The following is a 16,392-nucleotide window of genomic DNA, read 5'->3' as shown; positions in this document are numbered from 1 at the left end:
CATGATTATCCTGTCAGCCAAGTCGATTCGGTTTACGACATTAGAGTCACTTCCATGGAACAGACTGAAGCTATAACCATGGACTCATTCCAAGGGCTACAATCATTAGGCATGGCAACCAAAACTAATCTTAAAAAAAAAAAAAAAACTTTATGAAACTACTTTGGGCTTACATGTCTTCCTTGACACATATTTTTTCTTCTTGATAAAGCTGAATTGTGATTTTCGGCTATTATAGAAAACCACACCGATAAGATGGCCCTTCTAAAATCAGGAAGACATAAACTTACCAGGGAGTTTATGTCTACCCCTGTAACAGTGAAGGGAGAACAAATGGTCCAGGGAACCCAGAAACAATCTTCATGAAACTCTTATGTAACAGGGTCCAAAAGAAAGGAAATGATACTCTCAAAGTCAGACAATGAAGCCCATTAAACAATCTTTGACTTAACGTCCTGCTTCTTATGGGGTCTGGACAAGTTCATTAACAAGGCAGTGAAAAGTCTGACTCCCAGAGCTGGCTCCTGTCCAGAGAGAGAAGATTTATGGGTATTAGCAAAAGAAAGGGATGACAGTAATCAATAAGACGTGAACACGGCAGAGAACAAGCCTATTGTATGATCTTAAGGATGGAAAGAGGAAGGCCAGGGTAGTCCCCTCAGACCCGTCACACTCAGCCCTCAAGGATGCAGATGAACCTCACCGTCTGTCTGATTATAAATCCCCTCCCCAATATCGGCTCAACGTGGAGTGCCCTGGAGACCCTGGGACCCAACAACCTAAGCTTGGCATTTTCCAGCAGGAAATGCAGATAGAGGAATTTGATCACACATAGCCGGAAAGACAGGAAACAGGTGATGAAGCTAAGGATTCTGGGGTCTGAGGATATGACCTTATGCTCTGGGCCTCACGGCAAACCTCTCATTTCACACAGGGAGAAACCGAGCTAAAGCTGGAGAAGTGACTGGGTCCAGGGCCCAGAGCTGGGGGTGGAGTCCAAATCCAGAGCCCCAGTGCCAAGTGCGAGGCTCCCCAGGCTGCCCTGGCATATGTGGAGCCTGTGCGCTCGACTGGGTCCCGCCGGCGACAGGGCCAGAGGGAAGGAGGCGCCTGCTGGAGCTGGCACCACTCCCTTCTTCCCACCCTGCAGCACTGCCCACAGCACCCTCACGCAAGGCAGGACTCACAGGTGGCTAGCCACATGGAAGGCACTGCACTTCGGCCAAGGGAGCAGGGGGGTAGTATCTGTAGAGGGCCATTTCCAGAACCCAACTGACAGATTTCCTTCCAACAAACCCAGCTACTGGGGGCAACGGACCACCCGAGTGAGGCGAATGCTTTCCACATGGTGCTGATCGAGATACTGAAGCAAGTTCTTCACCCAACCTCGGTATGCATACCACTTTGCACTTACAGAGCAGCCTTGTCTGTCTCTAAGAAATTAACATCGATGTCATATTTCTTCAATCATTTAACAACTTGGCATGGTGGTTAGGATAAGCATCCTTATTTTACAAACTAGAAACCTGCACAGAGGTCAAAGTGTGAGCTCTGCATCCCACATCACTGCGTCAGAGGCAGTATTTCCAAACTATGGGTTTCTCCCACTTGATCTTTTTGCCTGTTCTTGGTACATACTCCAACTGGAAAATTCCTCCCCAGTGAACTCTTGTAAAAATGGAGAAACACCCACACCAGTTTCAGAGGCAGTATAACAAACATTATCCAGTCTGCCGCTCCCCTCCCCTACAAAGCCATGGTCCCCTGTGGGGTCCGGGTGACAGACCAGTGCAAGCCCCCCGGTCATCAGAAGGGTCCTCCTCCTTCTGGTCATCTCAAAAGAGATCACCCCTCTCATTTTAGGATGAGAACATGATAAACCTCACCGCTCATCTTGCAAAGCAAAACACTTGGAAATGAAATAAGAGATCCAGCTCGAAACCTCTCTTCAAAATGCCGCAGAGCCAACATCTGGTTATCACTCAGTACTTCTGGTTAGGAAATATCCTTATTTATCCGGCAGCACTTTATAGAAGTAGTGAAGTATTGGGAATCGTACAATATCCCGCATACCCGTGTGGAATGGTCACAGCTGTGCTTCCTCATTCCACATAAACATGGCCTGGAGACACATCTCCATAGAAGCACAATAAATGATCACCACACACACCCAGATGGACCATCTCATCCCAGGACACAGAGGCGTGGGTTGCTGTGACACTCTTTCCCCCTCACTGCTCTGAAAACAGCAGAACTTCAGCCAGCAAAGCAAAGACACCACAGGAACGGCCCGCTCCTGCCAGGCACCCCTCCCCACTCCCTGACACTGACCTCCACCTGCCAACACTGACATTTACCCAGACCCCATCTGGTGCGCTGGCTGGACCCTCGAGAAGGGAACCTGTCAGCATGGATCAGAGCACCTTGGAGATTTTCAACTGTCTGAACATCTCACAGCCCCTGACCTGGTGCAGCCCGTGTCTCAAGTCTCTGTCTTGGTTGACCCAAAGGAACTGTTCCACTGAAGCTGTCACTCACTGAAGAGTTGGGGAGAGCCCCTGGCGTTTACGAATACACCCTGCAATGTAACAGGATTCGAAGAGATGGGAGTTTTCTGAATATGTGGGCCTTTAAATGATGTAGGGTCTTAGAAAAGTTCATTTTGTACAGTGCATGTGATCAGAAACTCTGAACATCAAGCTTCCCTCATGTAAGCCAGCATTTGTTCTTCTCCTTTAGAAGATCTTCAGGCTGCCTGCCGGGCTGTCCTGGCCACACTGACAGAGCCCGCCTGCCGAGTTCTCTTATTATTAAACACTGTGGAGCAGGAACCCTGAGCCAAGTGCAGTCAGTCATTCAATACCACTGGCATCGTGAACTGACCAAGTTATCCTGTGTGTCATGGGACCGAGGTGCACACGCAGAACAATCTGCCTCTCTAACGAATCACAGGAAAGAGAGACCATAACTGGACTGAAAAGTAACTCTCAGACTCAGGCGTGTCCCTGGGTTATATGACTCGGCCTCCATTGGGGACCTGACTGACGGGTAGAAGAGGTCACTCTATGGCTGCAGAAACAGTCTGTTACCCGGTGTTCACAGCGCTGCTGTCCTGGGTGATGCACACACGGCCCCCACTTAATGCGGTTTGGAAATGGCCCATGGTCTGGGCTCTCTGGCCCTCCGTATCCTAACTGGTTTGCAAGGAACCCTGGGCCTCAGTGTGCGGGCAGGAGGCTGTCCTCTCTTGACACGGGCCTCTGGCTGATTCTTACAGTCAAGAGCTCGGGCAGCGTGATTATAAGGATGGGTCTTCACCAGCTGGCCTGTGCCCGTACTCGGGATGTCCCCCGTTTTGCCTTCTCCCCAGGCATCACCAGCAGGCCTGCCAGTGGCCCTCCAGGCAGGTGGCACTCTGAGACCTGATAAGCGACACTCGGTTCCTCCCAATTCTCACGGCCTCACTGTAAGAGCCCGCAGCACTGACCACATCAGACCGCTGCTCCCCCCAGAACCAGCCACTGACCTTGGGGTTGGTGCGCTGCTGCAGTCTCCTCTCCTCCCTCTCGCGCTGCAGCCGCTCAAACTCTTCTCTGATCTCAGCTGGCGTTCTCCTCCTTTCCACAACCTGTGGGCAGAAGTGAGAGAAGTCAGCTGAGGACCCAGATGGTGAGGAAGACACAACAGACCCGAGTGTTAACCGTGTCCCGGTGCTCCTCTCCCCCGGGACCGTGAGAGCCCCCAGTGAGACCAGGGGACGTTCCTGTCCAACCGTGTGGGCCCCGGTAAAGCCAGGTTCGCCTTCACATCTGCTCAGTCCCCAGTCCGTGCTCTCCCTCAGCACTCCAGAGACTGAAGTGATTTTTTTTGGTCACTTGTCTCCAAGGCTGCAGGATTCTTACTGAGAAAATGTCACCTCAAGTATCACAGTTTAAATTTTCCCGTGAGGCCACCACAATGCAGGCTAAAAACAACATCCAGAGAGGGGCGAGGCCTCCACAACAGCCCTGGCACATTTCCCTTGTGCACTGGGCCTCCACCAGGGGCACCCTTTGAGCTTCCTAGACCAACAACCTTAAGCCATGAGGTCTCGTGTTTTAGCAGTAGGGCCCTTCCTCCTACAACCTGAAATGAACCTTAGGATGTACGATGTCGGCTATATATTGTCAGAGTATAAACAATACTCAGGTACCAATCAGCAGCCCTTGAGGACGCACAAGGATGTCAGGCCTGCGAGCAGGCAAGGCCTTTCTTGCCCACCTCAGCCTTTCTTCAGTTCAGTTCAGCTCAGTTGCTTGAAGTGAAGTGAAGTGAAGTGAAGTGAAGTGAAGTCGTTCAGTCGTGTCCGACTCTTTGCGACCCCACCAGATTCTCCAGGCAAGAATACTGGAGTGGGTTGCCATTTCCTTCTCCAGGGGATCTTCCCGACCCAGGGACTGAACCCCAGTCTCCCGCATTGCAGGCAGACGCTTTAACCTCTGAGCCACCAGGGAAGCCACCTCAGCCTTTCTTCAGTTCAGTTCAGCTCAGTTGCTTAGTCCTGTTCAACTCTTTGCGACCCCATGGACTGCAGCACGCCAGGCTTCCCTGTCCATCACTAACTCCCGGAGTTTACTCAAACTCATGTCCATTGAGTTGGTGGTGATGACATCCAACCATCTCATCCTCTGTTGTCCCCTTCTCCTCCTGCCTTCAATCTTTCCTAGCTTCAGGGTCTTTTCCAATGAGTCAGTTCTTTGCATCCGGTGGCCAAAGTATTGGAGTTTCAGCTTCAGCATCAGTCTTTCCAATGAATATTCAGGACTGATTTCCTTTAGGATGGATCGCCTTGCTGTCCATGACTCTCAAGAGTCTTCTCCAACACCACAGTTCAAAAGCATCAATTCTTTGGTGCTCAGCTTTATTTATAGTCCAACTCTCACATCCACACATGACTACTGAAAAACCATAGCCTTGACGAGATGGGCCTTTGTTGGCAAAGTAATGTCTCTGCTTTTTAATATGCTGTCTAGGTTGGTGATAACTTTTCTTCCAAGGAGCAAGCGTCTTTGAATTTTATGGCTCCAGTCACCATCTGCTGTGATTTTGGAGCCCCCCAAAATCACTGTTTCTATTGCTTCCCCATCTATTTGCCACAAAGTGATGGAACCAGATGCCATGATCTTAATTTTCTGAATGTTGAGTTTTAAGCCAACTTTTTCACTCTCCTCTCTCACGTTCATCAAGAGGCTCTTTAGTTCTTCTTCACTTTCTGCCATAAGGGTGGTGTCATCTGCATATCTGTGCTTATTGATATTTCTCCTGGCAATCTTGATTCCAGCTTGTGCTTCTTCCAGCCCAGCATTTCTCATGATGTACGCTGCATATAAGTTAAATAAGCAGGGTGACAACATATAGCCTTGACGTACTCCTTTCCCAATCTGGACCAGTCTGTTGTTTCACGTCCAGTTCCAACTGTTGCTTCCTGAGCTCCATACAGATTTCTCAGGAGGCAGGTCAGGTGGTCTAGTATTCCCATCTCTTTCAGAATTTTCCACAGTTTGTTGTGATCCATGCAGTCAAAGGCTTTGGCATAGTCAATAAAGCAGAAGTAGATGTTTTTCTGGAACTCTCTTGCTTTTTCGATGATCCAACAGGTGTTGGCAATTTGATCTCTGCTTCCTCTGCCTTTTCTAAATCCAGCTTGAACATCTGGAAGTTCATGGTTTACATACTGTTGAAGCCTAGCTTGGAGAATTTTGAGCATTACTTTGCTAGCCTGTGAGATGGGTGCAATTATGCAGTAGTTTGAACATTCTTTGGCATTGCCTTTCTTTGGGATTGGAATGAAAACTGACCTTTTCCAGTCCTGTGGCCACTGCTGAGTTTTCCACATTTGCTGGCATAACGAGTGCAGCACTTTCATAACATCATCTTTTAGGATTTGGAATAGCTCAACTGGAATTCCATCACCTCCACTAGCTTTGTTTGTAGTGATGCTTACTAAGGCCCACTTGACTTCACAGGATGTCTGGCTCTAGGTGAGTGATCACACCATCATGATTAACTGGGTCATGAAGATCATTTTTGTGTAGTTCTGTGTATTCTTGCTACCTCTTCTTAATACCTTCTGCTTCTGTTAGGTCCATACTGTTTCTGTCCTTTATTGTGCTCATCTTTGCATGAAATGTTCCCTTGGTATCTCTAATTTTCTTGAAGAGATCTCTAGTCTTTCCCATTCTGTTGTTTTCCTCTATTTCTTTGCATTGACTGAAGAAGGCTTTCTTATCTCTCCTTGCTATTCTTTGGAACTCTGCATTCAAATGGGTATATCTTTCCTTTTCTCTTTTGCCTTTCACTTCTCTTCTTTTCACAGCTATTTGTAAGGCGTCCTCAGACAACCATTTTGCCTTTTTGCATTTCTTATTCTTGGCGATGGTCTTGATCCTTGCCTCCTGTACAATGTCATGTACCTCCATCTATAGTTCTTCAGGCACTGTCTATCAGATCTAATCCCTTGAATCTATTTCACTGTATAATCGTAAGGGATTTGATTTAGGTCAAATATACCCGAATGGTCTAGTGGTTTTTCCTACTGTATAGCTCATCCAAAAGCAAGATAGTCTCTGAGATTTCAAACAGGATGGGAAGGGCCACATGGGTCTTGGGTACCACACCTGTGAGAGAGGAACCCCCACCAGGTGATTCCCAAGGGCCCCAAAAGGTACAAGTCCATGAGGGACACTGAGAGTGGGAGCAGCAGAGACACTGCCAAGGTCATTGGAGGAAAAGATCAGACAGTCCTGAGCCTGTGGTAGTGGGAGAAACACGGGGGAGACTGGAGGGGCTGCTCAAAGAACGCCTACAAAGGCGGGTGATGTGAAAGAAAGCTATCCTGGAAATCACAAGTTTTAAAAATTATTCAAAAAATGCATGCTTATAGCAAAAAACCAAAATGGTACAGAAAAATATGAAGTAAAAAGGTATAGTCCCTCCCCATACTCCTCCTTCTCACAGGTTAACAATTTTTTATGTATCTTCCTAAAAACCTACGCATATGTATGAATATATACATTAAAATTACACACATATGTACACATATATGTATATATATTATATATATACATATTATATATACATATAATATACACACATATATACATATATTATACATATATAATACATGTACACACATATAACATATATAATATATACATTAATGTATAATTTTAATTATACATTAAAATTAATGTATAATTTTAATTATACATTAAAAACAGCCTTTGTGCAACCTGATTTCATTATTTGGCAATCCAGAAAATTAAATACAGGAGCTGGCCTACCCCCCTAAATTGAGAAATGTGTTCACTGTCGCTTTCAGCAAGTAAACAGAAAAAAATAATGAAAACATTTTCTCCTCTCCCATATAAATTGTTCATTACCAAAAAGGGGCAACTGTTTCTTTTAAACGGGGTTTTAAAATAAAAACACTGTTAAAATAATCTAGGAACTGAAAGTCCAAATGGTACAGCAACGATCCCTTTGTGACCTCACAAAAACGTCCTCGGTGATATTGAACTGATGAGGCCTGCTCACAACGCTAGTGCTTAGAAACACTCAGCCTTGTCCATCTTTTCTATTTTTGTCTAAGCCCCTTGGCTTATGTAATCTTAGTTCCTGGACCACAGATCGAACCTGGGCCCCGGGAAAAGTATGGAGTCTTAGCCACTGAACTGCCAGGAAGTGCCCATGCACATCTATTTACGGTGCTTTCACTTCCCCGTCACCCCATCTTGGACTGATAGGGTGCTCCCTCCATGGGGCCCAGAGCAGAACAAGATTTATTTTCAACAATTCCAGCTGTGTGACTTTTGCAAATGACTCTCTGCCACACTATGTGACAGAATGAAGAGGCAAATATCCCAAAGGTGTTAAGTCACTCTGTTTCTAGTCTATTTGACAGAAGTTTTGCAAACAGTTGGTACGTATCAGAGCTAACTGCAGAGTCAAGCTGGCCGGCCACTCTAGAGCTATAAATACCTTGGCTGGGCATCTCATTCGAACTCCCATGGGGCCCTTTACTATTTATTTTTTCAAAAAATTCATTTGTTTACTTATTTTATTTTTGGCTGGGTCTTTGTGTTGCAGAGAGCGGGGGTTACTCTGCAGCTGTGGTGCATGGGTGCTTCTCATTGCGGTGGCTTGTTTTGGAGCACATGGGCTCTAGAACAGTCTCAGCAGTTGTGGCACACAGCCTTAGTGGCTCCGTGGCATGTGGGGCCTTCCCGGACCAGGGATCCAATCTGTGTCTTCTGCACTGGCAGGGAAATTCTTTACCACTGAGCCACTAGGGACACCCCCAGCCCTTTACTGTTTACATCCTTCTCTACACAGAGAACATCATGGTGGAGAGTGGAAGATGCCTAAGCCAGCTGCAAGTCACTTTTTCTTCCCTTGGGTAACCCCTTAGATACACGAGCCTGGAACACAGCATCCCAAAGTGCGTTAAATTGGAAAGTACAGTTGGAAAGATATTTTCAATGTTTTTCATCAGTGAAGTGTATCACATGCAGCCCATGAGTCTGTACACCTGCACGGTCCACCCTGATCACCTATCAGCTAGGTCTATTCTGTGCTAGTCGGATGACTTATCCTGCAGACGAGGGGGTGCAGAGACCAGTAGAAGCAGGTGGCGCAGTGGGAGGAGGACAGGGACCCAGGCTTTCCGACACCACCTGAACCTCCTGGAGAACTCAGGCGAGTCACTTCACTAAGCTTCAGCTTCCTCCTATAAATGCTTCTACACTACAGTGTGTATGTGCTAGGTCACTTCAGTCATGTTCGACTCTTTGCCACCCCATGGACTGTAGTCCACCAGGCTCCTCTCTCCATGGGATTTTCCTGACAAGAATACTGGAATAGGTTGCCATTCCCTTCTCCAGGGGATCTTCCTGATCCAGGGATAGAACCCAGGTCTTTTACATCTCTTGCATTGGCAGGTGGGTTCTTTACCAATAGTGCCACCTGGGGCATTAAAATCACACAAGATGCTGTCTGTTCTATGATTCTGGTTAGACAACTTTTCACTTGAATAATTTTAGAAAATTATTTAGAACTTTAGAGAAGCTACGAAGACGACACAGAAAGTTCTCATCTACCCAGCCTCCTCCAAATGTGAACGTCTTACATAACCAAGAACAAACACCTGTCAAGTCCAGGATGCCAACATTAGTACAAAGCTATTAACTGAACCCAGACTTCTGGGATTTCACCAGTCTTTCCAGTAACATCACAGTTACGTCCTAGGATCCAATTCAGGGTCCAGGACTGCATTTAATCACGTCTCATTAGTCTCCTCTGATCTGTGGGAGTTTCTGTCTTCTTTTCCATGATCTTGACCATATTATACCTCTTAATACAGGCTGATTGTCTCTTTGGCTGTGCTGGGTCTTTGTTGTGACACGCGAGATCTTTGATCTTCATTGAGGCATGTGGGATCTAGTTCCCTGACCAAGGATTGAACTGGGCCCCTGAATGGGGAGCTCGAAGTCTCAGCCGGACCACGAGGCAATTCCCCAGGCGAATCTTCTTAGACACTGTAAGGATGATGTCAAATAGGTAGGGAAAAGTGAGATATGGATGAATGTAAAGGACTGCAGACAGAAACCAAAGCATGGATGATCCAGGCCCAAGGCTGCTCCTCTAAATGTACATCAGCTGGTCTGCAAGCGCCCTCCGGGTTGTATGGTTTCCACTCCACTTCCACAGCTCAGAGCTGGATTTCTGCCATTTAAGAGAAGAAGTGGCCAAGTTCATTTTCAACATGGGTATCTGCACAAACACTGCAACTTTGGGGACTCAGGTGGCTGGTGTTATGAGCTGTGAATGGCGGCGTCTTACTCCTTTGGAATGCTGCCAGAGGATGATCCACTTTCTTAAAGGTTAAAGACAAAAGAAGAGACAGAGACAAACAGAAAAGACCAAAACCTATCTAATGCCTGAAAACAGAACCAATATTTGATGCAACCTATAAAAGCTCAATTTCACCCCCGGCCTCCGCTGGCAGAAAGGCTGGTGGTATCATCCAGCCACCAGCATGTTGGTGGCTACTCTGAGATCTTTGGATTAAAGGAGCCCCAGACACTAGGGGCTTTAGCAGTGCCCTCCACCCTCCTGACCACCTGTGTGTTTAGACTAACAGATGTGTGGCAAATGGACACCAGTCGGCAAGTAAAAAGTTCAATAGTCTAAAAACACCAACACCACCCTGAGGGGAACACAGCTTCCTCTGTGGGGTGGAAGCTGTGACTGAAAAGAGAGAACCCTTGCACTGAACAAACCACCACCTGGAGAACTCCTCGAGGGAGTGGTGACGCCAGCTCTGTGAACTGCTCTTGAGTTCAGTGAGACTTTTTCTTCACAGTATGAAGAGTGGGGTCAATCTTCCTATTACATTAAGCACCGATATATCTCTTGTAAATATGTATCAGGAGAGGTAACTTCTATCTTTTCCTTCTACTGTCAGGGAAGGCTTAGTATTTATTTTTATTTTTGGCCGTGCCACATGGCATGAGGGACCTTAGTTCCCTGACCAGGGACTGAACCCGGGCCCCCTGCATTGGAAGTGAAAAATCCTAACCACTGGATCACCAGGGAAGTCCCAGGGAAGGCTTAGTATTAATATCAGTGCAAAAAAAGCCAATTCTGGTGGATGAGAACTTGATTCCCTTAAAGTAGTCTACTGAAAAATGTGAACATAAAAGCTTATCCAGTTACCACCTACGACTGCTTACATACTTTTATATTTTTATTATTATTTTTAAAATTATTTATTTATTTGGCTGCACCAGGTCTTAGTTGCAGCATTTGAACTCTTAATTGCAGCATGTGGGATCTAGTTCCCTGAGCAGGTATTGAACCTGGGCCCCGTGCACTGGGAGCGTGAAGTCTTAACCACTGGACCCCTGGGAAGGTCTCAGCCTACACGCTCTTATAATCACTGCAGTGTGTGGTGCTTCTGTTTCTAACGGGGAGACGGTTTGGTCTTATAATAGGAAACCATGATGTTTTGCTGGGAAGAAGTCACCCTGCTGTTCCACTGAGTGGGGACAATGAAAAGCCTAGACTCAGGAGGGGATATGTACCCGAGGCCTGAGGCTTTTCAGTGGCCCCAACTGCTGCCATGAAAAACTGTAACCAACCCACATCTTCAAAACACAAGGGAGCTTTAAACTGGGGCACGAAGTGTGAGGAGAAATTCAGTAAATACAACAGGATTCTATTTTCCTTTTTTGATGAAAAAAATTGTAAGCTATTAGATCTAACACTTTGCTACCATGAACTAATGTGACACGATGCACTGTTACTTCCACCGAGCCAAAAGCCAGAAACCAAATGCTCACTGGGAGCTCACTGGGACTGTGGATGGGTCAAGGGCCAGACACGATAGGGAGTGGTGGGGACTGGGGCAAACTGGATGGTACAGTCCAGTCCAAACAGCAGGGGCTCCTCATATCTGGATCGACTGTTGCCTCAGAGGGGAATTTAGATACAGTGTTGTCAGATCTTCTAATTTTTCCAGAGAAGATAAGATACTTCTATGTAAAGCTTCCCAAATTTTAAAGTCAGCAACTACAATTCATTGTGTGGACAACCAAAACACAGCCGCATGTAGAAAATGGCCTGTAGGCTACCAGTGTTAAGCACTGGAGAAATCCCGTTTCGCTTCTCTTCCCGTCTGTACCCAAAGGTCTTTAGAAGGTTTTCATATTAGAATTAGAAGAGACAGGCATACAGGTTTGAGATCAAAGGAACTTCAAGGGAGAGTTTACACATCAATGAAGAAGTAACTCAACGACAGTTAACGTTAACATCTACCAGAATTTCTTGGGCATCAGAACCAAGTTTCTATAATGAAATTAAGTAATAACACCTACATGTTCTTATAGCTAATACAGAGTTTTACAGTTTTCAGATTAATTTCTCTACTTGATTTGCAAATCATTATTTTTCAGATAATAACTTGGAAGCGTGAAGCAATCAAACGGCCTGCCCAAGGTTCTAAGACTGCTCAGGGGCAGAGTGAAAGAAAATGGAACCTTCTTTTTTTCACGTCTCTGGGTCTTCACTGCGGTGCACGGGCTTTCTCTAGTTGTGGTGAGTGGGGGCTACTCTCCAGTTGCAGTGCACGGGCTTCTCACTGGAGCACGGGCTTCAGGTGCACAGGCTTGGTAGTTGTGGCCCACGGGCTTAGGTGCCCAGCAGCATGTGGGATCTTCCTGGAGTAGGGATTGAACTCGTGTCCCCACACAGAAACTTCTGGACTTCAGTGATTGTTCTCACAAGGCACGGTGGCCCAGGTTATCTACTACATAGACACTGCTATCTATTTCGTTTACTCTCTATAACATCCTAACAGTACAGCTCATTAAAGCTGGAAGGATCATTACAGAGAATGTAATCCAGTAGCTCTAAACTTTTCTCTGTTTCCATCTTGTTTACATGTACAACTCTTAATATCACCAAACAATTCCTACGTGCAGTTATGACCTCGGTTGGAGAGAGGCACTCAGGACCCTGGAGGGTGGAAGGAAGTGTGTGTGTGGAAGGACGTGTATATGTAGACAGAACTGTACCCTTGCAGACACCCTCTGACCATCACCCCGACCAGCCTGTTCCCTCCCCGGGGTTAAAACTTACTGGTCTAGTTCATCCCTCCATTCCCCTGACGGGTTAGGAAACACAGGATGAGTTCAATGACTGACGGTCCCAAGTTCTATAAAGTGGCAAAGCCAAGTGTAAAATTCAGTCTCTTAAACCAAAATATAAGGTGAGAAAGGGACTCTGACATCGTCAGACATCCTCACAGGCCCCACAGCAGGTTGCAGGGTTTTGGGGGTGTTATTCTGTAGCTGTTGAGGTGTCCCTTCCTGGGATACCAGGCGCAGAGCTTCTCTTACCTCCCAGCCTTCCATCTCCAGTCCTCTCTTGCCATAGATGTCGTAGATGGCCCTGGTCTGGGGGTCACTGAGCACTGCAAATGAAAAACCCAATGTGTTTACAAAGCACTGAATCCTCCACTTAGTTCTGACCACACCAGCAGCAGGTAAGCCCACCTCTCTTTGTCCTTCTTCCAACCACAATTTTCCCAGAGACTCTGCCATTCCTGATGTGTCTTTCCTTCTACTTGCCTTCCAGATCCAACTAAGAACGTGTTTAAAGGCGGCTCCAGGTGGAAAATGTTGCATTTTTCATGTCCGAGCTACCTTGTGAGGGGTGCTGACTCTGTATCACTAAAGGACAGTTGTTTTTAAAAGACTGTCCTAAGTTTCTGTCACCGTCTATAGAGTACCTTGGCTTGAGACAGCAAATTCCAGTTTCTAATAAAGCCTAATGTAAACCTAAGGACAGGCTCCGACGGGAAAAATCTGTCTTATTTACCCTATAGAATCTCACTAACTCCTACAGCCAACCATGTAAGAAATGTTTTTTGCGCCTCTCTTCTTTATTTACACATCAGTTAAAAAGGCGCAAACACCTGTCACTACGGTGTCAGCCATGTCACCTAAAGTGCATCAGGAAAAGACTGTTCAATAAGAATGAGAGGGACTTTACTGGCAGTCCAGTGGTTAGGACTCCACACTTCTACTGCAGGGGGCCCAAGTTTGATACCTGGTTGGAGAACTAAGATCCTGCATGCTGCATGGTGTGGCAAAAAAATTAAATAAATAAACATTTTAAATCACTACATTAAAAAAACTAAAAGGGCGGTAGCTAACTGATTCTGAACATCTGTACAGCTATTTCTATTGGGCCAACTTCTGTTCAAGACCTTTGAATCTCCCCACTCTTCCCTACCCTGGCCCCTGAGAATTCCCATATATTTCTAGGTCTAATTAAAAAATGATGTAAATGACACTGTGCTGTGCTATGCTTAGTCACTCAGTAGTGTCCAACTCTTTGTGACCCTATGGACTGTAGCCTGCCAGGCTCCTCTGTCCTTAGGGATTCACCGGGCAAGAATACTGAAATAGGTTGCCATGCCCTCCCCCAGGGAATCTTCCCAACCCAGGGATTGAAGCCAGGTCTCCTGCATTGCAGGTGAATTCTTTACCATCTGAGCCACCAGGGAAGCCCCAAAATACTAGAGTGGGTACCCTATCCCTTCTCCAGGGGAACTTCCCAACCCAGGAATCGAACTGGGGTCTCCTACACTGCAGGTAGATTCTTTACCAGCTGGGCTATCAGGGAAGACCTGTAAATGACTCTTGGTTTAATCGTTGGTTAAGTTGCGAAGTCATGTCCGACTCATGTGATCCCATGGACTGTAGCATGCCAGGCTCCTCTGTCCGTGGGATTCTCCAGGCAAGAATACTGGAGTGGGTTGCCCTTTCCTTCTCCAGGGGATCTTCCTGACCCAGGAATCAAACCTGGGTCTCCTGCATTGCAGGCAGATGATTTACCAGCTGAGCTATGAGGGAAGCCCATGTAAAGACTCTATCCATATTCAAATCTAACAGGGAAGAAAGAAATGCTGACCATTGTAAAACCTGGGAGCTAAACTTCTTGAGCTGATCTCTAGGAGTTAAGAAGGAATTATTTATTCACCACCTCAGTCTCCCTTCAGGCCAAATACTTGGGCCAGGCCTGCTGCTACAACATGTTCACAAGCATTGGTAGGCTTTTCTGCTAACTCTTCCCCAAATCTCCAAAACAACACAGTCCAGCTATGAGGGTAATTCAAACAACCAAATACAAGAAAAGGAACACGCTATATTCAGACCAGACAAATAGCCCGAACAGTTACATCTGGTGAAGACACAGGCTGATTATACACACCTGTGTGCCACAGTCTCAGTTTTACTGGTCATTAAAATCTAACTTTTTAGTAAAACCATAGTGAAATACAGCAAAGTGCTTTTATGTCCACAATGAGAAATCTTTATTTCATAAAGAAAATCTAATTTTTGGTCTGTTTAATTAAGGAGCAAATCACCAAGTGGCTCTGGAATGAATAACTGACTTTACTTGACATATATCCTAAGAGTAAGTTCACATTGTTTTAACTTTAATTTTAAAAATTGTGGTTATAATATACACAACATAAAACTGATCATTTAAACCATGTGTAAGTGCACAATTCACTGGTGTTAAATATATCACTATGTTGTATAACCATTGCCACAATCTACTAGAACTGTCTCATCCTCTCAAACTGAAACTGTACCTACGAGTGATTTTACTATTTCATAAGCAAATATATTATACACTTTTCTTTCTGAAATGTATGAGGTAAGTATAAAAATCTGAATTATTTGATTCTATTTCCTATTATGCTTTTTAACATCATTTTCTTCCTTTTGTTAGAACCTTTCCTTAACTGAATGCTACAGAACCAAGAAAATCACTTTCAGATGGAAAAAATGTTCTTTGTATCTTCTCAAAAGAAAAGAGAGAACAAAGTAAGCTTGTCTGTAGCGATCAGCCTTTCACGTTTAAGAGTTCCCTTTAGGAGAAAACGAGGAAACGATTTAAAACTGGAGTATTCCCCTAGAATTCAGATCCGGGACTATTACTTCACCTGCGGTCTCATTTTCTATTTACTGGACACATATTGATTTCCAAAGCAAAATACTACTCTTTCAAAGGACCCCGTCAGTAAAAAGCACTAAACTAACTGCCTCTTTTATGTACCTCGAAGGACTCTCTTTTTCTATCCTCTACAAATCAAACCTCTTAAAAATCGAGTGTCTGCTACAAGACACTGCTGTTTCTACACTGGTGCTCCTACAGAGCCAAGCGCCACACTGACCTTCATAAGCCTGGTGAACGAGGTTAAACAGCCGCTCGGCCTGCGATTTGAGCTCTGGGTCTCTGTGCTTGTCCGGGTGGTAAAGCATGCACAGCCGCCGGTAGGCCGCTTTTAGCTCTTCGCAAGAGGCCTGCAGGAAGAAAAATCCAATTAGAAGACAGTCGATGTGACTTAAATATTATCATGATCAGAATCAGCCTTGAAATGGGAAGCTATCAGCCACGTTCCAACACGTCTGCTGTCTACATGCAGGATATAATGAAGTTATGCTTTATTACTTCAATAAGGCCTCTTTTTTCCAGTTAATAAAGTGATCAATTATGTACATCGAAAGCAACTGTGTTTTGCTGGGAACTGCTGCTATCAGAGAGAATGAAAGCATGTGTCCCCACCCTGGTTCTCTGCACTCTGAGTGGAAATGAGAATCGTCACAGAGACCTGCTTGCTATTTAACCCAAGTCATTCAAAGTCGATCGTGCCAAGGTATTCTCAACAGAGACTGTTCAGAAGGGGGAGAAGAGCTATAAACCATTAGAAAGAAATGCCATGCATGTACTCAGTCTTCAGACAAAGGAAACTCAGTGAATATTCATCCTTTAAAA

General features: G+C 45.5%; 1 protein-coding gene across 1 annotated transcript in view; it reads right to left on the bottom strand.

The window, feature by feature from the left end:
* DNAJC11 (DnaJ heat shock protein family (Hsp40) member C11) overlaps positions 1-16,392 on the bottom strand; it is a 70,443-nt gene that overhangs the window by 29,810 nt on the left and 24,241 nt on the right. The window contains exons 2-4 of the mRNA XM_027565028.1: positions 15,791-15,920; positions 12,939-13,012; positions 3,527-3,628 (exon numbers count right to left, since the gene is read on the bottom strand). Coding sequence (XP_027420829.1) covers positions 3,527-3,628; positions 12,939-13,012; positions 15,791-15,920 — 306 coding nt within the window. The remainder of the gene's footprint in view (positions 1-3,526; positions 3,629-12,938; positions 13,013-15,790; positions 15,921-16,392) is intronic.

This window comes from Bos indicus x Bos taurus, chromosome 16, assembly GCF_003369695.1.
Source record: "Bos indicus x Bos taurus breed Angus x Brahman F1 hybrid chromosome 16, Bos_hybrid_MaternalHap_v2.0, whole genome shotgun sequence".
Lineage (NCBI taxonomy): Eukaryota > Metazoa > Chordata > Mammalia > Artiodactyla > Bovidae > Bos > Bos indicus x Bos taurus.
This window is presented reverse-complemented; position numbering and strand designations above follow the sequence as displayed.